The sequence below is a fragment of the Lates calcarifer genome, linkage group LG15, assembly GCF_001640805.2.
Source record: "Lates calcarifer isolate ASB-BC8 linkage group LG15, TLL_Latcal_v3, whole genome shotgun sequence".
NCBI lineage: Eukaryota > Metazoa > Chordata > Actinopteri > Centropomidae > Lates > Lates calcarifer.
This window is the reverse complement of record NC_066847.1, coordinates 29,705,014-29,731,175: the sequence shown is the minus strand read 5'-3', so window position 1 is coordinate 29,731,175 and position 26,162 is coordinate 29,705,014. Positions and strand designations below refer to the sequence as shown.

Here is a 26,162-nt window from a genome sequence, read left to right as displayed (position 1 = left end):
CTGTGCCACACTGCAAGACGCCGACGCCTAATACAGACACTGACAGCCCTGCTGAATTACTGCCAACACGGCAGTAGCGTTGAGGAGGGAAATGTGTTTTCTATCAAGCAGAGAGCAGCACTAAAGCACTGGGAGCCTGTGCGAAGAGGAGGAATAATGAGGCCAAGAAGGGAGCTATAAACTTTTCATTGTGTTTGGGCTTTAGGAGACGAGAGAGGCGACAGGCGAGGATAGATGTGGCCTTTCCCCATGGCCAGCGCAGCTCCCTCTGGTATGGTTTGGTGCATCTCGCTACTGGAGGGGTCATGCCAGTTCACGCAGAGCCAAGCTGCTCATGCTCAGAGTCCAAAGAAGTGGACTTGAGAGTGTAGTCCTCAACAACATGCTGAATATCCAGCAACTATTCTCATCTTACAGTAAAGACTAGGAGGATTATGTGGCCTGTCAGACAACTTTTTATCACAGTGACAGTCGAGAAAGATCAGAGACTTTTGACATGAATCTGAGAATGACTGAGCTGTAAACACAAGCATATTTATGTGCATCCGCTGACCATAAACTACAGAGTGACTATCTGTGGCTGTGGGATTGCAGAAAGAAAAGGAACATCTTCCCAATGCAGAGAGCTCTTTGGTCCCTGGTCTGAACCAAAAAATAGAGGGGTGGGGTGTTGTTGACATTATGCCTGTGTGTGTGCGTGACTCTGTTATAGGCTACAATTGGGGACAAGTTACAGACCAGTTTATTGGGGATGGCTTGTCCGACTGGGGACAAAAGCTGTTTTTTTATGGTATCTGTGGGGTCTGAAAACCAGGAGCTTGTTATACTTGTGGGGTCCAAAAGCATAATGGGGACCAAAATGCAGGACCCTACAAGTTTAAATGGCAGTTGGCAGTTTCAGGGTTCAGACTTGATTTTAGGGTTAGGCTTATGCATTCAGTTGTGATGGTTAAGGTTAGGTTAAGGAATGCATCATTATGTCAATGACATGTCCCCACAAAGGTAGGTGTACAAGAATTTGTGTGTGTGTGTGTGTGTGTGTGTATGTGTTGCCTAGTACAAAGCTCCTTTTGGAGGCCATTTGTGTTCATTGTTCCTATCCACCCTGGAAGTCAGTTGTCTTTCCTTGACGACCCTCCAAATGGAACGCTGAAATCTGACAATGCATCTCATTGCCAACTGATTTAAAAAAAAAAAAAAAAAAACACCCTGAACAAAGAGGCAGGATTTGCTTTTGTGTCTAAGCTGAAGTATCAAGGGCAGTAACTTAAGCAAGGCAGGGCACACCCAAAAGATGAAAAACACAGACCATATTCCTGACTGTGCTGTGAGGAATCCATTAATCTCTCAGCAGCAGAGAGAGAGATGGAGGCATTGGGACAGAGATTTACGTAAATGTACCATAACTGCAACAAAGAAAAATGCAGATGTTCATACTGGGAACCTTTAGTTTTTTAACTTACTTTTCCAATAGACACTTTGCCTTAAGTTGTTTTGCATTGGCAGAGGGTAAATAAACCATTCCTTCGCTAAACTTGAATGAATGGATGATTGAATAAAAGTAGGAAAAATCGGAAATGAGGTGTGCACAGGGGACCCTAGGAATAAGGGTGCACCTTTATGACCACAGCTATAAAAATAGTGTCTGCTTTTAGATTGATGGTAAAATAGTTGGGAGATCCTTCCTAAATGAAAATACCTTCTTATTTCCTGTACTTCTTGTGTACCTATTAATGGTTCTCGATCAATATGTTTTGATACCCCGCATATACAAATATATACAGTCTAATTGTCTGTTTATTATTGTCTGTTTATTATTTATCTGTTTTATATGTCTGTTTCTATTACAATTACTTATTACAATTACAATTACCCTAACCCTAACCCATTAAATAAGCACATAATGGTACAAAACAAGCACAAGACATACTGGAACTCCAGTCACCAAAGTCTTGATGTCATGAAAAACAATGACTTTGGTCCATCTTTCATGGCTGTTATTTAAACTTAAGACAGGAGAGAGAGACTGATCACTTTCTGTCTCTGTCCAGTGCTTTGTCAACACCAGTCTGCTCAGTGAGCTTGGAAACCAAAAAGGGACCTGGTGGGAAAGCACCCATATATATCTGTCACTGGGATGAGAAAACGGGTAAGAAAAATCGTCCCTACACCTGCTTAAGAATGTAAAATGTGACAGCAAAATCTCTTTATTCTGATATGGGTTCTCAGGTTCCCCAAGGAGCAAAACAAATGAGCAGAGAAATAAAGAATGAGGGTAGAGAATTAAGGTAAATCTTAAGTAATATTCTCCTATTAACAAATCCAACAACAAAGGTTTCCTAATGCAACCTAGCAGTATACGTAACCTTTGTGACCCTGTGTGGTCGCTGGGAAAGATAGAAATGGTAGAAATTTATATCTTAAACATTAAAATCAACAAACATTAGCAATTTTAGATATCCTGCCACTTTAAAGCTGCTATTACAAATAGCAGCAATAGATCGCATGACGACATGTATGTGAAAGGTGTCAGTTGTTGTGATGACGTTGCATGGAATTATCATTGTATCTCTCCACAGCTTTATATGACTTTATAGTATCTTTCAGCTCATTGTTGTGGTTATTACAGGGAAAAGGTAGCAGTTAGCTGGCTAACACAGTGGAACATTCACAAGCTAAGTCAAACATTTCTCTCAGAAGTTGTTTGAAATGAAAACAGCGTTAAAAGAGGAGTGAATATTGGATTTATATTCATCAGGTGGACAAACATGACTTGAAGTGCATATTTCTCTGTGCAAGGCAACTGGTTGTTACCAGTTCAACATGAAAAGTTATAATATGTTTTTGTAAATTTAAGCTCCAGACAACATGGCTTCAAATCTGAAGCATTTCTCTATAATGATGATTAGACATGTACGAAAAACATCCTTTGGTTTTATTTATTTAGAGGTCAACAGTCAAAAAATCAGCTATTTTGATTTTAATATTGACAAATCCTAACAGGTGCTCTGGAGTGAGATTATGAAAACCTCGTTTTCAGAGTCCTTAAAGGCTCCATAGCAGCTACTCTGTCTGTAAGCCGATCAGTCATCATTCATTTGCATAACAAACACCCTGGTCCTTTGGACAACCACACAGGCAGACAAGACAGAAATCTAACCTCTCCTACCACGGGGCTGTTAAAGCTATCTGAGCCACATTACCAAAACAATACAAAGGTCCTTTGTTCTCAAAACTTTTATTTGGCTATGATTTGTGACTTGCCACAATAACCCAGGTATTAGCATAAAAGAAAAAAACTTAGACTCATTGTTTTCTGGAGCAGTACTTGTAGGGTTTCTTGGAACTGCCAAACCAGTCCAATATATTGAGTGTAAATGCTTGTGACATTATTATTAGTGTTTGATAGTATGAAAAAGTATGTGAGACATGAGGCATCAGACGCTTTCCCATGTGGTGAAACATTCAGACGTTTGGTTTTACGTCTGGGCCATTCTGTAGGACGAGGGAGTTAACGAGTGACCCAGCTCCTTCAGGAAACACAATCTGGCTTCATCTGAGACTTGATGAAATCTGAATCTCCAGCTAATAGGAAGTAGATGGATGTCATATATACTTCCAGCGCTGAGGGGGAGACTAGGAGCAGAGGAGAAGGTATGAAGTGAAGCACATTCATGAGGGCCACAGAGAGTCAGCGAGGACCTCAGCAAAGAAGGTCACAGACAAGGGTGCTCTGTACAAACACAGCTGTCGAACCTGTGCGCATATATATGTGTGGCTGTGTACACACACAGGCTGTCTGTTACCTCCATCCCTACGGGGCTTTGTGGCTGAGGCCTTAATAAATCCCCAGCCCCCTCTCACTCTCCAGAGAGCCAGCGTCTCTCAGCACACATTATTTCTCAAATCCCAGAGCCGTCATTAATGACAAAGACACATTCTGCATTCTTTCTCCTCTGTTGCTCCTTTCATCAATCCATCCATCGGTCTGTCTGTCTGTTCCTTATTCCCTCTGTGCCAAGAGTTTAAAATAGTTGTTGGCATTCCTGTAGTCTTTGCATGCTACTCAAATTTGAATGGGGATGTTCTGTCAAATTCTGTACAACCGTTTGCAACACAAACATCATGTGACTAACCTGTATTGCTGCTAATTAAGGCATACTTCCAAAAATATACAATTAATTAATTATATGTGTAGTCAAAACCTGATGTATTTGTCTGTGTCATATACAGCTCCAAAAAACTATTAAAACACATCAATGAGCCAGACTATTGCACAGGGTGACAAAATCACGAGAGCAATAAATATGTATTCATCCACTGCTGAAAGTAGTCCCCTTTAATGCACTATTTACTAATGTATGAGTAACAATTGCTAAAAACTACAGTGTCCTGACATGTTAGGAAATTACTGGGCTTTTAATTAATGAAAATATATATTTGTGACATTTCTTAAGATTTACAGAGAACCTAATGGGCTTTGGCATTGAGTGCCACAGACAAGGTAGGAAAGTTTAAAGGTACTGAGAAACAGACAAACACATTGTTGATTTTGTAAGTAGTAAAATATAGATTAATGCCAACCTTTCCCTATAAAAAAAACAACAGGTTGACATTTTACGGAATGTGCTTATTTGCTCTCTTGCTGAGACTTAATTGAGAGAATCGATCACATCTGTCTGTGAAATTCCCAACCGTATGTAGTTAGCTTATACTGGCATCAAGATATGGGAAGAGGAGGTTTTTGTTTTGTTGTTTTACTTTATTTGATTTGAACTCTCAGACAGCTCAGTGTTATAGATTTGACTTCTGCGCATCAGTTTCCAAATTAGTAAACATACATTTATTGATTATGTAACTAATGATTGTTTTTTTTTAAGGTCTTTTTTTGCAGTCATAGCAGACATAACAGTTAGATGTGGCTATGTTTGCTATCTGTCAAACTTATTATATCAATGTTACATGTATCTTTTTGCTTTGTTGTGTTTTTCATTATATCAAAATGGCAAAGGCTGCATCTAAATCACAGTTGTTTTTTGTCATAAAGTTGTCTGAAATACCTGTGTAAATGATTAAATATTTATATCAGTATGATATTAATGTGTTTCTCCAACACCTTCTCTCCTTTTCTGACACGTAGCTGCATCCTAGAAGTAAAAAGAGTGGGCTTGTCACTGGAAAGAATGAATTCCACTCCAGCTTCTAAAAGCATGTAAAACTGAACTTGAGCAAGGTTTTACCTCAATGTCTGTATCCTATTAAGTCCAATGTGTTACTGCAGTGTGACTGAGCCACTCTTTTGTTAATTACTGTTTGTCTACTTTTTCTAATTCTAGCACATCCCTCAACACCATTATGCACACACTGACAAAATATGCATCATGGATTAAGTGTGATGAAATGTGACAAAATGGTGAGTGTTATCCAAAGAGAAAATACAGAGTTCAAAGTTTTAAAACCACGACTGAGCCTTGGTTTTAAAATGTTGCAGGTATGTGCAGGAGCAGTGCGATTATGAGATCATTTATTTCTGCCAGTAGACAAAAGTAACAGAAAACGTACTGATTGCTGCAAGGGAGCAGATTCTTTTCTGGGGAATAGGAGGACGGCCTGTATTCAAACACTCGGTTGCATCACTAACCACTCACCATTTAAAGTATTTTTAAATGGAGGACTAAAAAATCCCTGCAGACTCCTGCTCATTGATGATGAGCTGATCTGGAGTATTTGAGTTCGTTTTAGTTTCTTAGAAAACTGAACATGAATATTACTTAAAACACTGCAGAGCTGTAATCATTCATTCAATCTCTGAGCCCATAATTATTCATTTTCCGCCAATCTGGCTCCTTTGGGGAAAAAAGCATCACTGTTCCCTGTAGTTGAGAAGCCACCCAGTTATTAGAGTCATGGCTTCCTGTTGCCAGCTGGAGGGGGCCCAGACCCAGGCTTCTCCCTCTGGAGTCCAGTCTCTCTGGGTTAGGATGAGGCTTAACCAGGCCCATGTGCGTAAGTGTGTGGGTGTGTGTGTGGATGATGGCTCCATGGCATACAGGGACACAGAGAGAAAAGGTATACAAAAGTCTCATCAAGGACCAGGCTGCAGTAAACACATGAGGTACTGAGTCCTGAAGTCCTGAGGAGAGTCCCAGTGCATGACTCTCCAAATGTCAGTACAGAACAAGAGGGTAAAGATAAGATCAGCACATACAAACTAAATGAGTGATGAGTAATATGGAACAGCAAACACTTGCTGTGCTGTTCCTCCAAGTCAAAGAAGCCCTCACTGTGATCTACTAATGAATGTCAACATGACATAACAACTCTGAATTATGCATCCTCTGTGCTTGGGGAAGATATGGCCAGATATTTTCCCTTGGATCTGACAAAACACAGATTCCTCTACAAACCAGCGGTCTACCACTATTCTAGTAAGCATCTCTGTTTACGTGCTCCATCATGTCCCCTCAACACTCAGAATACGTATTGCATTTCTAAATATCCTGTTTGCAGTGAACAAAGAAACTCTCCTATCACTTCTGAAACAATAATTAGCTGAGTCTCTGTGGATTAATAAATATTTCAGATTATTGTGGACAGGGTGAGGGGTCAGCCATCTGTCTGGAGAAAATTATGCCAATAGCATCAAAAACTCTAACGGTTAGCAAGGCTATCTGATCACTTTTCAATAAGTTAATGTCATTAAACCAGTAAGCAGGGTTTGATTGATATTACTTAGCAACCAAAACTTAGTTCAAAGAAGCAAAAACTGAATCACCAGTGACTTAAGTTCCAGACCTCTGAATCCCACAAGCTTTGGCTGCATCACACTGCATGAACTGACCGTGCTAAACTGCTCAACATCTGTCTTTAAAGAGCACGGTCTTCTGTCTCTATTATGATGACAGTAACAGACCACATAAAGGAAGTGGGCAAATGATAAATTGAGGGACGATGTGATCTTACCTGTCCGACACAGCCTTCATAAATTCATCCAGCAGGTCGTCATAGGCCTGGCCTCGGATTCTCTTATGCCTCAGCCCAATGTAGAGAGGGTCCTTCAGCAGTGCCTGCAAAAACACATGGAGGCAGAGGTCAGAGCAACAGGCAAGAGAATATAAAACAAGAAGGGCTGAGGGTGAAGGAGACAGAAAGGACGTCAAAACATGACTCATGAGCTGAATATGAAATATGTGAAATTTGTCTACAGTTAAGAATTCAACATTTATGAAAAGTAAAGTTTCCAATAATAAATGAGTAATTAATTAATGTTTACACTTATTTAAATGAAGCAGTTCTTTGAAGAAAATATAATTTTGCTATACAGTAATTAGTCAGATTTTTGGCATGACTGTAGACTAGACTATACTCCAGTTGGGACTGCGTTTTCATAAAGCGGTGGGACTTGCAAGAGACTGATTAAAATCTGTGTAACAAAAGTGGGGACATCCTGATGTTTATTCCCTAGCACGCATCAAGCTCCAAGCACACTTGATCCGACACTTCCCAGAATGCAACTTTATGGTGTCTTTTCATTCAACAGCTCCAGCCTGGTTCCATGTATCCATGTCTTTCAAACTCACACATGTTCGTAACACAAGCTTTGTGTCGTGGACCATTTTAAAAAATCATTTCTCTCATTGCTCAATGATAGTTGGTAGGTGGCTGTATAGAGCCGGTGAAAACCTGACCTCCAAGTATGAGAAGATGGTTTTGGATAGTTTGAAACAAACAACCTAAGTAATCTCATTCAGAGAGAAATACATTGTATTTTAGCTGGCTAGTCTTTACTAACCTGTAAAAACAATTTATGGCACAACTACATCAGGTAAAATATGTAATGGGACAGGTGGTTTGGTATATTTAGATGCCTACATATAAAAAAAAAAAAACATATGTGGGTATATAGATTTCCTGTGTGCTCATATAGAATATAAACCCTCTGTACAAGGAACTCAGGGAATGTATGTGATGTGAGGAGTCTGTGTCTGTGATTTCTGTCCAATCTTGACATTTCTTGGATGTGAAATTTAGAGGGAAAAGACAGATAAATGCTGTACATGATGTGAGCACATCCTCACATACACCTGTGTCTCTGCAGACCTTTGACCTCTGCTATAATAGGAGCCATGTGTGAAAATACACCACAGAGGAACACATTTTGTCATGTTAATTCACACACAATCTGCAGATACATCTCCATGTACAGTAAACCAAAACCCTGTTGAAAATGTTTTTATCTTTATAGCAATGTAAATCATTTATTTACATAGTGTAGTGGCTAAAGCAAACAGGTCTGGAGTATTGTTTTTTTTTTTTTAATTTCCCACAACTTAACAGTCCTTGGTGACACTCACCACTGAAGGAGTGACCTTTGACCTTTTCACCATAGTATTTTTGAAGAATGAGAGGGATAAGGCAGGAAAGGCGACAATTAAGAGCAGAGAGACAAAGAGAAAGTGAAGCTGTGATGAATTAGGTGGAAGTGAATGCAACCTAGCAGTGTTAGACTTGCTTTGAGGTATCGGCCCATATTTCATCAGATCTTTGACATGCTGCACCTGCCTGACACAACATGGCTGTGTGTCAACAAACAGCAGATTCCTACCTAGATCTTGGAAGACTCATAAACTAAATGGGCTTTAAACTCTTGCAAACTTTGACTTCCAGGGAATTTCAATCACAAAGGGTGGAGAACTGATCCAGAGCGTTGTCATGCCTCACTGGGACAGGCGACCTTTACTTCTGGAGATGGATAATTAGAGGGTGCCACTAAGATGAGCGAGGCTTGGGCAAGGCAGCGGCCACCTTTCCATGGCAGGGTCAAAAACTGCCATGTCCAAGAGCAGCTCAAAAAGTTTATTTCAGGCTGTATTTATTTGAAGTTGACAACTCATTTCCTGGCAAGGTTTTAATGGACTGTAAGAAGCAGGGGTGGCCAAGTTCAACTGTAACCAAAACAAGCAAAACATTTTCATGCGATCCCACAGAGAAGTGGAGTGATATCAGAGAGAGATTGCAGTTGTAATTTCACAAGATGATGCAACAGCATGCAAGAAGAAAGATAAAAACTGCTTTTAAAATCATGAGATGTTCGGCTCTGGAGTTTCATTTGCAGCTAATGTATCTTCTATTGACTTACAATGTATGATGATGAGTTTTTATTTCATTGTTCTGTCCAGTCATACACTGTGACAAAACTACTTCAAAGGGGTAGACCTGAGTGAGTTTCAAGTGGGCTGACCTCACTGACACCGTGCTGAACTGTCGACATGAGCTGTCTTTCCCAGATTATCTGCTGTTGATTGGCTAAACTGTCCTTTGTGTTGTACAGCTACTTTTCTCTCAGGAGGGATTTCATCCTCGTGTATGGCTTTACAGTCCATGCTTGCTAAAGACACAGAAGCCCCGTTTCACAGTTTCGAACTAATGACTCTCAGACTTCAGGAAAATAATATAAAGCTATATTCAGGTGCTTTGTGATGCTGAACTTTTGAGGTGGCCAGACGCCAAGAATGGCCTGGACCTGTCTGGGGGAAAGGACACCAAACTTTTGACCCACGAAAATCCCACCAGGCACACACACAAACAGCATATTGTCTAGGATGACATCACTTAGTCTCATTTCAGCATGAGCAAGTGTGTGCTGAGGCTAGTCCAGGTGATATCAAGCCAAGGGATACACAGACACACAGTCCAGGGAGATAACAGGATGACACAGTGAAAACATACTTATTTTTCTTCCCACTGAGTGCGCGTGACTTTCTGTGCCTCTCCCCCTGCATACAAAGTTGTACTTTTTGTGTGTGCTGTATATGAGAAAAGAGATAAGAGCTGCCCAGGTAGTGAGAGTATATTGCTGGTTCTCACACAAGATAACACAGCTACTGCATTCCTCTGAAGAAGAAAAATAACATCTCTGCAGTGGCTCACTTTCTGAATGTCTTAAGGCAAACAGTTTTACAGTTTTACAAGCACAGAGCCTCCTCATGAACTGATAAAATAGGAATATTGGTATCATCTCAACTAATTCAGAAATCCAAATAATCCTACGTTCCAAAATGTTGAAACAAAGTCTGCCTTGGTCAGGGGGTCTGCCTATTTGACTGTTTGGATACATGCCTGCTCGCCTCTATATCTACCCCCATATCCACTCAAGGACAAATATAATCCCATAATAACAGTCATTTTAATAATTAGCAAGAGCTACCCCATCTGCTCCCAGCTCTCTGACTGTGAAGTTATCACAGTCAGAGAGAGGAGAGTACCGAGGGGCAGCCTGCCTCCCATATGAAGCCAGTCCAGAAAAACTACACATGTACACATACAGCCAGTCCATTTATCCCATTACAACTCATTTAGCCTGTCATCTCTTTAGAATAATAGAAAAATGGAGAAGTCAGCCACAGCCAGGCAGACTGCAGTAAAATCTCTTTTATAACTGTTTCTTTTAAAGCTGCATAAGCAGCAATACTACATGTGTGTGTGTTCCTGCAGGCAGGTCTCAGCCTCAGTGTATATATAATTTCGATTTGATGAATTACTTCCATATAGCTTATGTAACATTGAAGAAATAGCTGAACATTATGGGAAATGAGCTTGTCTTTCTCTCTAAGAGTTAGGATGGTTAGTCTCATGTTCAATATAATACATCAAAATTTTAAATATGTGATATATTACACATTTCAAAGGTTGGTAGTTACATGACTTGTTTTATCACTTTTGTTACTCAGCCCAGCTCTGTCAAAAGTGCCTTCAGACAAATCCAAAGCCTCCAAAACTACTCATCACATCTTTTCTGTTTAACACATCTATAAATAGAAAAGAAGACATTAACAGTGTTTTGAAGGTATTTACTGACCAACAGCTAGCTTAACATCAGCCCTAGTGATTGCACACAGCAGCACTCCACAGTGAAGTCAGCAGTTTAATAAACCTTGCAACTTTAAACGAAACCAGGTGCCTAGTGTTAGCAAGCCTCTTAAGGACAGTTAACTTATAAATAAGACAATTTTGGCATTGAGACGTTGAGTCCTCTTGGATAGGGGAGTAACTGCCTCCTCCATCACCTGCAGCACCTGCACCAACAAGCTAACACTAGTTCCTGGTCCAGTCTGTCAACTAGCATTCAGAGAGACCAAGCTGATATCAACAATATGTCAAATTACAGATAGACAGCAAACAAGCTAACTGTAACTGTAAAGTAAATAGTGAATACTGAAAAAGTGATCTTGTTAGAGAATAATGTGTCACTGCCAAAATCTGCACATCTGTGTTTGATGCACTGAGCTAGAGCCGGGAGACGATTAACCTTGATTAGCAAAATACTGGGAGCTGGGGAAAACAGCTAGCTGGCTCCTTCCAAACTTCAAAATGCATCTTGCCAACTATCTCATTTGTTTAAACAGACATGTAAAGACCACAATTTGCAGTTTTATGGCATGTGCTGCAGCTATTTCTTGACAAACAACAGTTTATCCATTGTTTATCCATGTCTGGCTCTCTGGCTATCTGCTACAGTGCAGATAGGCAGATCTGTTCAGTGAGCTCAGGCAAGCAGATAACTTACCCTGAAGCCACAAAGTGTTGTATTTACATGTCTGTTTTTGTATGGATTAAACAAATGAGGGGCCATGTCTTAATTAGAGTTTTAGAGGTCTTAGCCACCATTTTCTGTAACTTTGGAGAGAACTAAGCTGGCTGTTTCCTCCTGCTTCCAGTCCTCATGCTAGGCTGAGCTGATTGCCGCCTGGCTCCAGTTCAGTATGTAACACACACATAAGTGTGGTATCAATTCAACTTTGGACAGAAAGCAAATAAGTACATTATCCAGAGTGTTTAACTATTCCTTCAACATGTCCACATATTTGTAGTAGCAAGTTGTTATGGTTGAAACACAACTATCTCAACTGTAACAGACTGGTCATCCATGAGCTCAGCATTCATACATACTTCTATACATGCAAAAAGTGCTTCACCTCTTCCTCCTACAAAGCAGATTGAAGATAAGCATGGATCAAAGATGCTAAGACAACTTGTTCAAGTTCTGTTGGCATGCCCATAAATGTCTAAAACCTCTACCCTGCACCCAAAAATCTAACCTGCAGATGGTATTATCACCCTAAACCAAAATCATTCAGAATACTAGAGTCAGTGTGGAGACTTAGAATGCATAGAGATGCCAGAGATATGATTTTGCTCTCTTAATCCTGCTTCAGTGGCACGAAAAGGTCTATTGTAGCTATATCTTTTATGGGCTTTCTGGGGTGTTTGCAGTGTGTCTGTTGTTATTTATTTCTTCTTAGTCTCTATCCATTATAACTACTCTTCAATATTGTTTCTGCTACTTACATTTCTTGTTTACTTTTATTTGCAAATTCATGTAACCTCAGCAACATCCCTCATCCTAAATTCACTTGAGACATTAGCTTGGAATGAAACTGAACTCCAGGGTCTGAGTCATCTGAAGACTGTCTCAGAAAGTGAGGGACAGCTCCTGACAAGCTGAGCTCAGCTGTGTCAGGCACACAGGCATCTGAGGCTGCCACGCCCTTGGCCGAGGCAGAGAGTTGTGTATATATAGAAGTGTACACAGACTATTCTTAGTCTGTTTAAGGCTACAAACACACGTGCTGCCCTGCCCAGAGCTTGACTCATCTTTCTAGAGACACTGCCATAGAGAACAGGGACCAATGTACCAGGTGGATAACTACTGCTCTGTTGGCTGCTACTCTCACAGGCTTGCAGAGGGTAGAGGTGCTTTCCCAGCTGGCATCCATCAACGGAGCAGCTTACCTCACTTATGTAAAGGGTGTTTCCTGGTTGTAAAGTGTTAGATTTGTTTTCTTCTTCTTGGCTATTTCTGAAGCAAGGCCTACCTGGCTACAGGGGATTAAGAGCATTTCCCGATATTCTGAGTTTAAGGGTCTGAAGCAGTAGAGTTGAGTGTTGAGCAGGTAGATACTGATACTGACCATTACTACTTGGGGCTATGATGGCCCAATTTTGGGGATGATCAGACTTTCATCTAATTTAATGTAATCCACTTAAAATGGAGCAGAACAGTCTACCAGCCCCAGATGCTTTGAATATACAGTCAATGTTTGAAACTGACGTCATCTTTGACCTCTGTGTGGAAGGTGAGCAAGGGAAAAAAGTAAACAATTTTCCCTCAGCAATTGCATAAAGTCTTGCTTTCACTGTTCTTAAATGACTCCAGATCCTTTACTTGAGTTGAAGTGGCAATACTACACTAAAACTATTCCATACAAGCAAAAGCCTACACCAATTAAAGGAAATTCTCCTTTTGTCAAGAGTTACATGAGAAAATTTATACCACTCTCATGTCTGTATGATAAATAAGAAGCTACAAATAGGAGCTGGTTAGCTTAGCTTAGCATAAAGAGTATCTGTCAGCTAACAAGCAGCTCCAAAGCTCACTAATTACCATATCTTGTTTATTTAATCTGTACTTTGTGCTAGTGGTAATTAGCAAATGTTAGCATACTGACACATTACACTGTGATGGCAAATATGGTGCAATATGGTACACAACAGTATACTGGCTAAATACTAACATGTTAGCATTGTCCTTGTGAGCACGTACGTAGGCTTAGATCAGAGAACCAATGTGCCTAGGCCAGACACAATATAAGGGAGTGGTCTTGTGATTCCAAAATAACTGCCTGAGGGTGTTGCCAATATGGCTGCAGAACTCTGTAAAGAGTCTGTCACCAATATTTTGACCTCAGCTCTTACCTCATTGTCTGTGCCCACGTCCAGCATGACAGGCAGGCACTGCTGTGGTGGCATACCTCCACAAGCTGTGTAGAGGGCCAGCTTGCCCACTGGGATGCCCATGCCATGGCAGCCCAGGTCTCCCAATCCCAGGATCCTCTCTCCATCCGTCACACACACCGCCTGTCAATCAGTATAATTGTTATTAAGTTCAGCAGCCACACCAACTAGCTCATCAATTTAAATCTGTCTGTAATGCTACAATATGTACATACATTCCTAAATAATATTTCAGATCAAACTTATATTCATGTTAATGAGAAAATAATTGAAGCACCAGTTCTACCTCCCTGTCCTGTTAACTTAAACCTTCTTCACCAAAACAAGTCCACCCTGCTTCTCAGAAACATGTTTTTTTCCTCAGTGTAAGCCAGGTCCTCCTACACCCTCCTGGCTTTCCGCTCACTACTCACTTTACTTGTTAAGCAATAAATAAGTTCCTCTGGGTTGATTCCACAGCATGAAACAAATCAATTGTGCAACACTTAATATCACCAGCAGAAGTGTTTAATTTGAAATGTTCCTAATTCTGTGTCTTTCTTTTTCCACCATCAGTGTGACGTACAAAACTCTGGCACAAAGATTTTACAACCTTCTTCCTCCCACAATTTGACAGATTTAAAGAGTTCCTTACTTTTCCCATATGAATGTTTAAAATGCATAATGACTATACTTAATACCATTAGCAGCTAATTTTTTTCCCTAACTATCACTTGTTAATATTTGACAGAAGGGCTTCCAAGGCTCATCAGTGGATGACTACCTTGGCTCCCATTTGCCCTCTCTCTATTGAAATGTTAAAAGTAGGACATATTAGGTGAGTTTACGATAAGACCACCCTGACAATGAGAGGCTGCATCTCAGCCCTGAGGTAAATGCCCTGCTGTTGACAGCTGTGAACAGGTGCCTGAGGCTGCAGGTATTTTTGACATGCCAGGAATGGCTGCTGGTTTCGTCATTCTAAATATGACTAGATTATGACTTGCACATATTTGCTCTATACGCACAAGTAAAGGAATATTTCAGGTTTTTGGGAAATTGGCCAGAACGGCAAGTCAAAAGAACCAGTCCCAATAGATCACTGGGTTTAATGCATTCATCGTTTTTAACAGCCTGGTGTGAGATGACTTTGTAGTGATAAAAACATTGTGCTTTTTGTAGTAGTAAAATATAAACACAATATAGCAATGCTTTATTATAAACCATGGAACAACCTGCCCACAAATACCCTGTGCAATGACCTACTTTATCAAATCTTACTTAAATTTTTCATTCTCAACTCTGCTTAATGCTGATTTATTTTAAACACATTTAATGAGATTTTATGTAAAGCACTAAATGGTCCTGATATTACTTTAATATTTCAAATGGCCATCCCTGAATTCATCAGCTACACACTGATCTAGACAGTATCCAGTAGTCACATAGTTTAAATAGTATGTTCAGGACTTTTAGCTGACAGTGTTCTCTTCAGTATTTTCTGATCAAAGTTGAGTATAATTTACCAAACAACAAAGAAAAACTGTAATAGTAACTGTATGTCACTGAGGATCACATTACAGTAAGTTCTTATTGTCTCATTGATATGATAATTATCATGGACTACCATCACTCAACATAGTTTATTCTAAAGATATGTAACCAGTTTAGATAATCTGGGAGTGTAACCCCATAGAGATTATTTATGTCATTCAGCATCATAGAAACACATGATGGTGCTGGATGTGTTGTGCACTTCTATTCTACATTTACTTTGAAGTTTGATGTGTTACTGATTTCCTATTGTCTATTTGTGCATATTGTGTCATCCTGATCATCATCTCTCTTGATTTAGTATTGATTATTATTTCAGATTTTATTATAAGGGATCAGAACAAATTAACAAATTAATATATTGCCTGTGTCCATGGTATTGAAAGAACATGTCACCTACTGCAATGCTATGGCTCACTGTTGATTTTTACTAGTTTTTGGATGATAATGGAAGCTACCCAAACAAGACTTCATAGGATCAATTCATCACTGTCAATGATATACTCAAAACATGTGGAATATTTTCATATTTGTGCCCTATTCACTAATTATTCTCTTTATGTTCTCATTTGCAGTCATACAGGAACAAGACAGTCCCAAAGATTTTAAAGTGTAATGATGCTACAACAACACAAATTTCATCAAATACTGTTCATAGATTTGGTGCTACTGTTTGAGTAATTTAATTTACCCTGATGTCTTTTTCTGGCCAGTTCTGGAGCAACGAAGCAATGTGGCCACGGTCATGAATGGTGATGAACAGCCCCCTGCAACATAGAAAAACAAACAGAAGAACTTAAGCTAGCAGAAGAATTAAACCAGACTTTTGGCATATTCAAAGGGCATCACATATATCCAGTTGTTCTCCTCCTTTTCACTCCCCCAAGTTTCATGTCATGCTCTGCTCCAATAAAGCAAAATGTCACTAAAATAATCTCAGAGAAAACAATGGCAACTCACATAACTCACAAACACTTAGTACGTACAAACTCCTTATCTAAGATTTGAAGAAAAAACAGCTTTAAGCTGTAGCTCAGATACTGTTTGAAGTTAAGCTGTCATTTATTTTCACCCTTTCTTTCTTCTAGCCAAGACTTTATTGAATACTGATGGCACCTGGGACTTTAATGCTGAGCCCAGGCCCCTGGGCCTCTGTAGGGAGTTTGTTTTGGACCCTTGAGGCTCCCTGAATATCCATTCATCTCAGTATCACCCCCCATCTAACCAACCCTCCCACCATCCTTTTCTTGCTCCCTGGCATCAATGTCCTTCGCTCCAGGACAATCTCAGGATAAAGAGATCATCTCTGTGTGTGGGGTCCAGCTGCAGCGTCTTACCTACCCCACCAATCCATCTGGTTATAGTATGGGGGCAACACCTCGTTCATGTGCCAGCGACAGTTAAAACATCACTATTTGTAACAAGCTGCCCATAAAGTAAAAACACATCCCAGGTCAGTGCTGGTGGAAGAAAACAGAGATGTCAAATGCAAACAGTATGAAGCATAAAATATACTGAGCTGATGAGAGAGACATAAAAGTGTCACATAAAAATGCTTTGATAAATCGGGGTGAGGTACAGTACACTGTCAGCATAGGTTTCCACTTTCACACTAGTAACCACAATAGACAAAAATAAAAAGGCACAAATGGAAATCCCACATCTATACATCAGACATTGCCTTAAAATACATGTTTTGAAAGCAGTGTGGTTTGAGTTGAGAAAACATTAAAGCCTTAATATGCAGCATTAAAACAAATTCAGTAATAATCATTCATTTTACCTACAGCAAACTTACACAGCCCTTAGCTTTTGGGAAATACTGTACAAACCTTTCTCAGTTGAGGTGTGAGTGTTTGTGTGTGAGCACAAGTGATGGGCAGTCAGTCAGTTCACTGACCAAATGACTGCAGTTAAATGGCAGAAGAGCTTGCACATGGCGACCGACATCAAGGGCTCCAGGGCCCGGCATGTTTGCTCTCCAAAGATAAACACTGTGTCCTCTCTAATCTTTAATCAGTTAGGCTGAACTCGCACACTGTAGGCCCTTTTTTGAAACTGACTGTGTTTTTTCAGCCAATGGTACTTAAAGTCTCTATGCAGAGGTCTGCAGTTTAAACAACTCTTACCTTTAACTGTTCTATGTACTACACAGTGAAACTACCCCTTAGAATAGGCAGTATAAGCTAGTATTAGCAGTATTAACCAAAAAAAAAGTGTTAAGTGATCTCACATTTTTTTGCTCTCTGCATTACCACCAGTGCTCACATTGGTGCTTTGCATTTTGACATGACAAGAGGAACAATAAGAAAAACTTATTCTGCTGGAAAATAATGTTCAACTTAAACTGAGCCAACACAATTAATAATAATATTTTGATGGACAACTATTTAAATAAAATGATTAACTACTATTCTATATATATATATTTCACGCTTTTTTCCCACATTACAATTAAAACCTGAAACCACTGAACATTCTGAAAAATATTTAGGAAAGACAATATGGATATTTTCAATTTAGCTAAGTACATCAAAACATCATCTACAAAAAAGTGAAGTTCATATTAATATCGACCTATATTAACACCTGTAACTGTTCTGTTCTGTCTAATTCTTTCTGCAAGTGGTTCTATTACTAATAGAAAAAGAAATGGGAAAGGCAGCAGCCTGTCTTAGAGATGGGGAACAGGGTTGGACATTTTCCGTCATTTTCTGACATTTACATGGTTAATCAAATAATCGAAAAAATAATAGTTTGACTGATAGTGAAAATAATTCTTAGTAGTGGCCCCGCATTCAAGAGAAAGGACAGAAAAGAAAAGGGGAAGAAGGGATAGAAGACACAGTCCTCCTTGTGCAAAGAGCTTTAGAGGTCACATAAAGGTCACAAGGCCACAGACATCTGGCATCTGTCATTTAAAACACCTCAACTTCTCTGGCAAAATAATGACGCACATCTGCATACATCTGCACATCTACACATCTGCACGCAAAAATGTATATGCTGCTTGCATGGGTAGTTAATTTAAAGGCTCTGAGTGATGTCTGCGCAGCTGTAAAGGACTGTAGGGAGCTGGACAAGATCTTTATACAATGTATTTGTCTGAGGGAGGAATAGGAACATGGGGAAGTATGGCCTGCTGTGTGTGAGCCACTGCCAGCAACAGCATTATGAGGAATTTTGGGAGAGAGAGCAGCACTGGGGCTGAAAGGCTGACCCCACAATATGACTGTTGGAAAACAACTTTATAAGATGGATTAAAGCAGACAGGCAGACTTGATGTAACTCCTGATCTCTGTCAACCTTAATGTTACCAAAAACATTTCAGGTTCAGCTTGCTATTGTTCCTCTCCTCCTCCTCCAATTCTCATTTTCTGCTTCTGTGTGCTTTTAGGAGAGCTGTCGACCTCGTGCCCTTTGACCCTGACAAGTATGTTTAAGCTGCAGGAGTCTCTGTGTCATCTTCCAACAGTATGAAAAACACACTCACACAAACCAACTCCTCAAAGAAATCTGTCATGCATTTACAGTACTCAGAGCAGCAAATGATCAAATCAATAGTATCTCATCTTGTCTGGAGTCACGCTGGTTTACATCCATCATCACTGCCTGTTAAGATAATGATGATCTTTTTACAGTGAGAATTTTGAAATGGGTCGCTGACAGTACACAGCAGCTGTCAAGGGGATGAGTTTGACATGAGCGGTTTCTGTCCACAGTCCATTGAGATTGCTGGGCTGTGTGTGTGTGTGTGTGTGTGTGTGTGTGTGTGTTGTAGACAGTGAAAGAGAGAAATGAAGTAGAAAAAAATGTGTTTTACATATTTGTGTGAGAACATTGTTGTAAAATGAAGTCATTTTGGCCGCTAGTTTAGGTTTAGGATTTGGGTTGTGGGTTAAAGGAAAATTCCGCCCCTCTGATACTTATATGGTTGTTTAGCTAACATGAAAGCAAAACCACAACATGTCCTGCATCATTTCTAGTCTATAAAGACTACTGTTGAAGGAGAAATTGAATCAAGAATTGAAATGTACGCCCACAGCCCCATCAGATGAACTCAAGTGCCCCTTCTTCGACACTGCCAAAACCATTATCCACTACTTTTAGTTATTTCAACTAATTAAAGCTATCAGCTATCTATTTTAACTCTAAGTACCCCTGGTTGAGAATCATTGTGCCATATATTTCTCCTTATATTGATGCTTATAGTTAAAATGTACGTGTGTTTGTGTGTGTGTGTGTGTCAGACCACTGCTACTGCTGAAGTGACCACAGTGAATAGCACTCGCCTCATTTTCTAGATGAGAGGAAGGCCACAAAGCACTGAGCTGCTTTGTCTGGCTCCTCCTGTAAGAGAGTGTGGCGAGAACAGAGAGGGTAAAGAAAACAACCTGATGGCCTGAAACAGCACCACCACTGACCTGCAGCCCAACACACAAAACACACCCCAGGGACTGTGGGGGCCAAGAGGAGGAAAAGCTGCTTTCCACACCATGACCCAACCCCAAACTCTGAGCCCCATGAGGAAGCAAGCCTCCAATCGCTGACCCGTGTCCACACAAAACATCACCAATCACCATTCTTCACCCCAACTGCATAACCTTAATCTTCATGGCGCTGGATGCCCTCAGTTAGCAAGCCACATAGGGTTGAACTGACACAATGGACACAAATCACTGAGTAAAGACTGTGAAAGTAGTGTTAAAGGTCACAGTCACACAGTATGAGATTTCTCCAACTAATTAAACTGCAAATCTGCCACAACAGACACATTTTTATGCTTGGTCTGTGTCCCCTGAGAAAAATTATGACAGGGGATTTTCGCCTCGATTTTCTAAATTTGTTTGAAAGGGCCCTAATTGGAGCTGAACAAAGCCAACATCATGCAGTGTGACTCTGCCCAGAGGGAGGAGGTAAATGTCAACTAAGTGCAGACAATTCCTGTTTTGTTAGTATGTGTAACTTGAACTTTTTCACTTAAAAAAAAAAACAAATGCCTGACATTTTATAAGAGCTTCTGAAATGTCACTTTGACAGAGAGCAAATTTAATTGTTGAGAGACAAAGGCAAAGCAACAAAACAATGGGTTACATAAAACCTAGAATTTGTCTCCCCATGCCTGAGTTTAGAAAAGAAAAAACAATATTCAAAGGATAAAATATCTCCAACAAAGGCCTTTCCACCGAAAATCACCGTCACCATGACCAGCTGCTATATCACAGTGAATAAAAGAACATGTTGCACAGCCATAGTCTCTTATTTGGCAACGAGACAGGGTAAAATAGGTCACCTCTATGCAGTGGGCAGACATAGGTAAACATAGGTGAGTAGCATTATCATGAGCTCGAAAACATTATAACCTGTAGTTCCGTTAGTAAAGCAGAGGTCATATTAATGATGGGAAGTGCAAAACACATACCGAGATAAGCAGCTTCTTTGTAATTTGAAAATTCATCATGACCACATGGGATTGATTTGTAAAACCCATTACAATATAAAGCTTTTTAACACATAGTGGTCTGCAAGTGGCTGCATAATCTAATAAGTGAACAATTTGTAAATGAACATTTGGTTCATTTACATTATAACTAGATTTTTAGACCTTGCAGTGTGGATACGGTTGTGTCTACATATCTCTGTACGTGTTCCAGCCATCAGCCAGCTGGAACTGTCAGTGGACCCAGAAAACTGTTACAGTCAGACTAATTACTTTCTCATTTACACTTAGCTGTTTGACATAGCTAACTTACTGTATCTTAAAGGTTATGCAACAAGAAAAGTTATGCAAACCATATGGAGCTGTATGTCTCTCAGATAGTAACTTTATACCAACAGTCACTCACACAGAGAGAGATTATGAAACACATTTAGCACTCTGTGTGATGTAAGCCCATGTCATCCTCATGGATTGTAGTGGTGTTATACACGCACTCACTTGGCAATGACACGCATCACACTGAGATCCTCCACAGTGAGTTGTGTGTATGCACAAAACAGGCTCGTGCTATGAACATGTAACAAAGAATCATTAAAGTGTGGCTTCTACCACAGTGTGACACTCATGGTATATGAAAGCAGAGTGATATCCAAGGCACACTCTGCCTTTGACAGAAAAAGAAACACATTTATTCAATGGGAGAACTCCCTGGTGGAGATCCATGGCTCTTCAAAACAGGTTCAAACAGGAGCATCACTCCAAAATTAACACAAAGGATCCTTCAGCCAGACCAGCTGCTGGGACATTTGAGATATCATTTTATTACAGCTGGCAAGTTCAACAGGCCGTCACAGAGACAAAAACATGCAGATGCCAATAACAAGACAGTAATATGTACAGTTTCATTAGAATAGATTAATCAACTCACCACTTGGTCTAGGTTCAAATGGTCACAAAGAAAGAGTTAAGTTGTGTTTGCCCTTTTAACCGGTGTAAAATAACATCTTGAAAGGAGCTATTACTCATTTACATTAATAGTGCTCCAGTGTCAGTCATTATTAGTTCAGGAATACAATCTGACAAATTGGATCAACAACTGGACAAAGTCTAATGAATATATTCCCCTAATCTGTTGATGTGGGGAGTGATATCTATTGATTAAAAGACACTCGTTCCCTTATGATGACAGTGCTTTGATGTTTAGCTGCTATAATATTTATCATGATGGTGGCATTAGATGAAAAATTTAAAGTTCACCAAAGTTTTCAAAGTCAGTGGGATTCATCCACTGGGGACTATGAATGTCTGTACAAAACATCATGGCAATCCATCCAGAGTTTTTGAGACATTTCACTCTGGACCAATGACCATATATAATGACAGACAACGCTTCTCCATTTCCTCCCACTGTACAAAAATGAAGCCAAAATGTCCCAAATATGGCCGCTGCCATCTTTGTGCTGATGACGCCTTCACTTCAGCCATCTTTATATAAGTCCTTAGTCTGTAAGTGATGAAGCAACTGACAGACCAACAGATTTACATTGCCATCCACAGAGCCATGCTGCTAGCATGGATAACAAAAACAACACAACACAGTTTCACTCAATTTGAATCAGATCTTGTCTTAGTACTAGTTCTTTTCTTGGTGCATTGGAATATGTGCTTAAAACCAACAACCATCAACGCTTATATTACACTCTGGTTTCCCGGCACCCAAGGCAGGGACAAACAAAGACACAAAGGGATTTGAGACTAGCTGGTTACTGGCTACAGTGGGGTCTTGGTTATGTCTCTGTCAAGGTAAACCAAACATTTCCGCCATGGCCATGATAAACAGGATAAACAGTGTTGTGGATTTTGCTCTACTGTATGCTTTAATTTGTATTGAATATCAATTTTCTCCAGTGGTTACCGGAAAGACACCAGTGTGGGTTGGTGTCTGTCATCCCACTGTGTCAGCTCAGTGCAGCATCCTCTGAAGCCCAGCACAGCAACATTTGCACACAGACACACAGTGCACTCATAAGGAGACAGGGAAATTTTCTATGACTGGATGTGGTATCTGACCACAAGCTGTACAAATGGACTGACAGCACACTATTTAGGCAATGAGACCGCTGGTTTCAACTTTCTTGCTTCTTTTCCTGAGTGGTATTTAATAAGTTAATGGGAGGGAAAAAGAAGAAGAGATTTTGTTTTATTTTGTTTCATTTTTTCAGCAATTGTGAATTTTATTGTCATCTTTGCACTTAGCTCTAAGTGAACTGCTGGAGAAGTATACATATACTGTAACTAGAGAACTTCATAAGTTGTTGTTTTTTTTCATACTGGTAATTTCCAAGGCGATTAAGTAAAAGAAGCCAAAGCAGTGAGGCTGTTGGCATTACAAATAACATACTCATGCTGCAGCACATGAAGCAGCCAAGCAACTGACTGAACCAATAGAGGAGAAGGAGAAAACTCGGTGAGAACAGGGGGTCTGGCAGTGCCAATCAATAACCCTGTTCATGCCACAGCCTGGGCTGACGCGAACTCTGCCCGGTTCAAAAATAACTAATTGCAATGGAAAGGATGATCGTCTAAGAAACTAAATATGCAACAGAGCTCTGGGAAGAGGAAAAAGTGCTCTGTAAACACAAAAAGAAAAAAATAAATAGAAACGACAAAGGGATCTGGATAGTGGGCGAATAATTTGACATCAGCTCAACAAACATAATTATCCAGCCCGTAATCCATGTCTCCATCTCTGTCTAAGCACATGTAAGCCTTCAGTTCGCTGTGATTGTTCAATCAGAAAAATACACTTCTGTAGGACATCTGAGGGGAGTGTTTTTATGTGTGTTTCCTCTTGGAATTTATCTTAGCAGCAAGAAAACACAACCTAGTAATTTATGTCCAACACTGAGCTCTCATCACTTGGAAATGAAACGTGACGGGCAGGAATTCTCTTTCCAGTCACTTCTCTTTCCTTTCCCTTCACACCCTCCTCTCTCCATACAGTATGACACCCCAAAGACAATGCACTCTTCTTCTTCTGCCTCCCACCCTCCGTGGCACGCTCAGACTTTGACAGGATTCCATCACATTACAAATATTCAACATGCTGCCTGAATCACCCTCTTTTTACACAAGCGAGGACCAGTTCCAGACCCTGGCCTCGGGAAAACCATAACCCACCCCCACCTCATTCCACTGCAGCCCACTGAAATCAGCCCGGGCCTCCATACAACAACTAATCTTCCCTCACGAACCTTTTCCAGACTTTGAGAGGAGGGTAAACTCTAGAGAATTTAAGGCCAAAATGAACACAGTTTAGCCAGTCTGATAGGCCTTTCATCACTTTTGGTAACATGCTGAGGCAAAACATAAAAAGACACGGAATCTCTGACCCAGGCCGAAGCTGCAGGTGATGAAAATAGCAACCAGACAGTGTGAGGCTGTGGGGTTTCAAAGCCTGTCATCTACTGTAGATGTCTGGGTGAAGGAGAGGCAGTCAAGTGTCCAGACAATTGCTGTGGAAGTCCAGTTTCTTTCTCAGCCAACCTTACATAACTCATGGGGCAACATAACAGCAGGAGAAGGGCCATTCCAGCAGAAAGGCCCTGCTAAAGGAATCAGAGGCACAGACCTGATGAACCCAGCTGGCTATTAGATGAGTTTCAGGCATCTGCAACCAGGTTTTCCATTTGTTCTCCTTTTCACACACATCCTGACATTTGGGGCGTGCCAGTGATGTTTCGTGTGGGATGCAAGGTCACATTCAAAAGCTATTGGTTTTGCCTTGGCCAACAGACTTTGCAAGAAGCAGTTGTAGCATGTTTACTTGCAAATGCTGCTTTGTGTTAGCAACAGTGGCTGACACCTAAAATTCAAACAGGTCACCTTTTGACAGAAAACAGACATACAGCTCACTGAAGATGGGAGACAGGTTAAGTGAATACTGTAAAATCACTGAGCATGGATGACAATGATTTATAGCCTATTGTGTTCTCTGTGACATTCATAGGAAAACATGGATTCAATTTTAGGGATGTCTGGGGTGTCAGCAGGCGAGCTACTAGTGTCCACTATAAAACAGATGGAGAAGTACTTAAAGAGTTTCCAATTCTTCATGGCTTACAGCTGAGCTTTTATTTTATGTAGTATATGACACACAGTGAGAACTTGAAACCAGTATATTTTACAATATAGGGAGTTGGTAAAAAAAACTCATGACATGTATGAACTCGTGAAATGTATGAGCAATTTAAGAGAACTTGTGGCATTCATCTTTTTTTTTCCTCATACTTAAACTTATCTCTTAGGTACAACTGTGAAATTTGGGAGTGGTCCAGAACAGGTTTAGGCACAAAAACTACATTTAACTGTAAATGTAAATTTTGCTGAGCAACAGCAGCCTCTGCAGCCACGGGTGGTAATTAGTTATATTGGGATCAGAATCCAAGCAGTTAAGTGGTTTTCATGTACAGAAAACAAAGCCTATCAATCACTTGACCAGAGCTCTGACTGCATATCCCCAGTCACTGAGCTGAAACACAGTGTATAATCCTCATGATCCTTGGCTTTCAGAACTGGAAGTGCCATCACTGTAACAAACATGCCAAACTCTGATTAGAATTCTTGATATTTTCAAAGTTTCCTCACCAGATATAAAAGATAAACTCTGGTTTTTAATGACTTCAAAGTCATTTAAACTGATCTACAGTCAAACATTACTCATGAACTTGCTGGACCTGACTGTAGCAGTTTAAGCTTCTGACTATACACCTAGGCACCATTCTTCCTATTACAATTCAGTAATGCTATCAAGATTATTTTGAACTTCAGTAATAATTCATTGACATGGTTACAATAATAAACATGTGGTTACCACTGGGCGATGATCATGGTCTTCATTTAAAAAATGAATGTTGACTCATGGTTAAACAGACAGCAATCTCCCATGTTAAGACTGAGTTGAGACATCCCGTGTTGAAACATTGTTCAATTTTGAGGACTACATGACAAAAGTTATTATCGTCACACCCCACTTCTTGCTGGGCTGAGCTTTGTTCTTATGGGGAGTGATAGGATCAGAGCCTAGACACAAATTATCAACGCTGTGCGAATGCTACATTCAATTAAAAATACCGTCATTACTAAATGGTTCAAAATTACAAATTCATAAACACAAAACTTTATGCTACATTTATTTTGTGTTTATATTCCATCATTTGTCATGGGTGGTTTTGATTAGTGCTACCATCTGTCACACAAGAAGAACGTGTGCCCTGTTAGCATGTGACCCCATGTTCGCCCTGAAGGTGACATTTTTCAACTCTCTAACAAGGAAACTCTGACCGATGTAATGCTGAGACCTAAATCAAAGTGAACGTTCAGGGGAGAGGTCAAG

General features: G+C 40.1%; 1 protein-coding gene across 2 annotated transcripts in view; it reads right to left on the bottom strand.

Moving 5' to 3' along the window:
• The window catches only part of me1 (malic enzyme 1, NADP(+)-dependent, cytosolic), a 75,121-nt gene that overhangs the window by 6,047 nt on the left and 42,912 nt on the right, over positions 1-26,162 (bottom strand). For both annotated transcript variants that reach the window (XM_018682884.2, XM_051076159.1), the window contains 3 exons: positions 16,019-16,094; positions 13,756-13,917; positions 6,964-7,067 (listed from right to left, as the gene is read on the bottom strand). In XM_018682884.2, the coding sequence (XP_018538400.1) occupies positions 6,964-7,067; positions 13,756-13,917; positions 16,019-16,094 (342 nt within the window). The remainder of the gene's footprint in view (positions 1-6,963; positions 7,068-13,755; positions 13,918-16,018; positions 16,095-26,162) is intronic.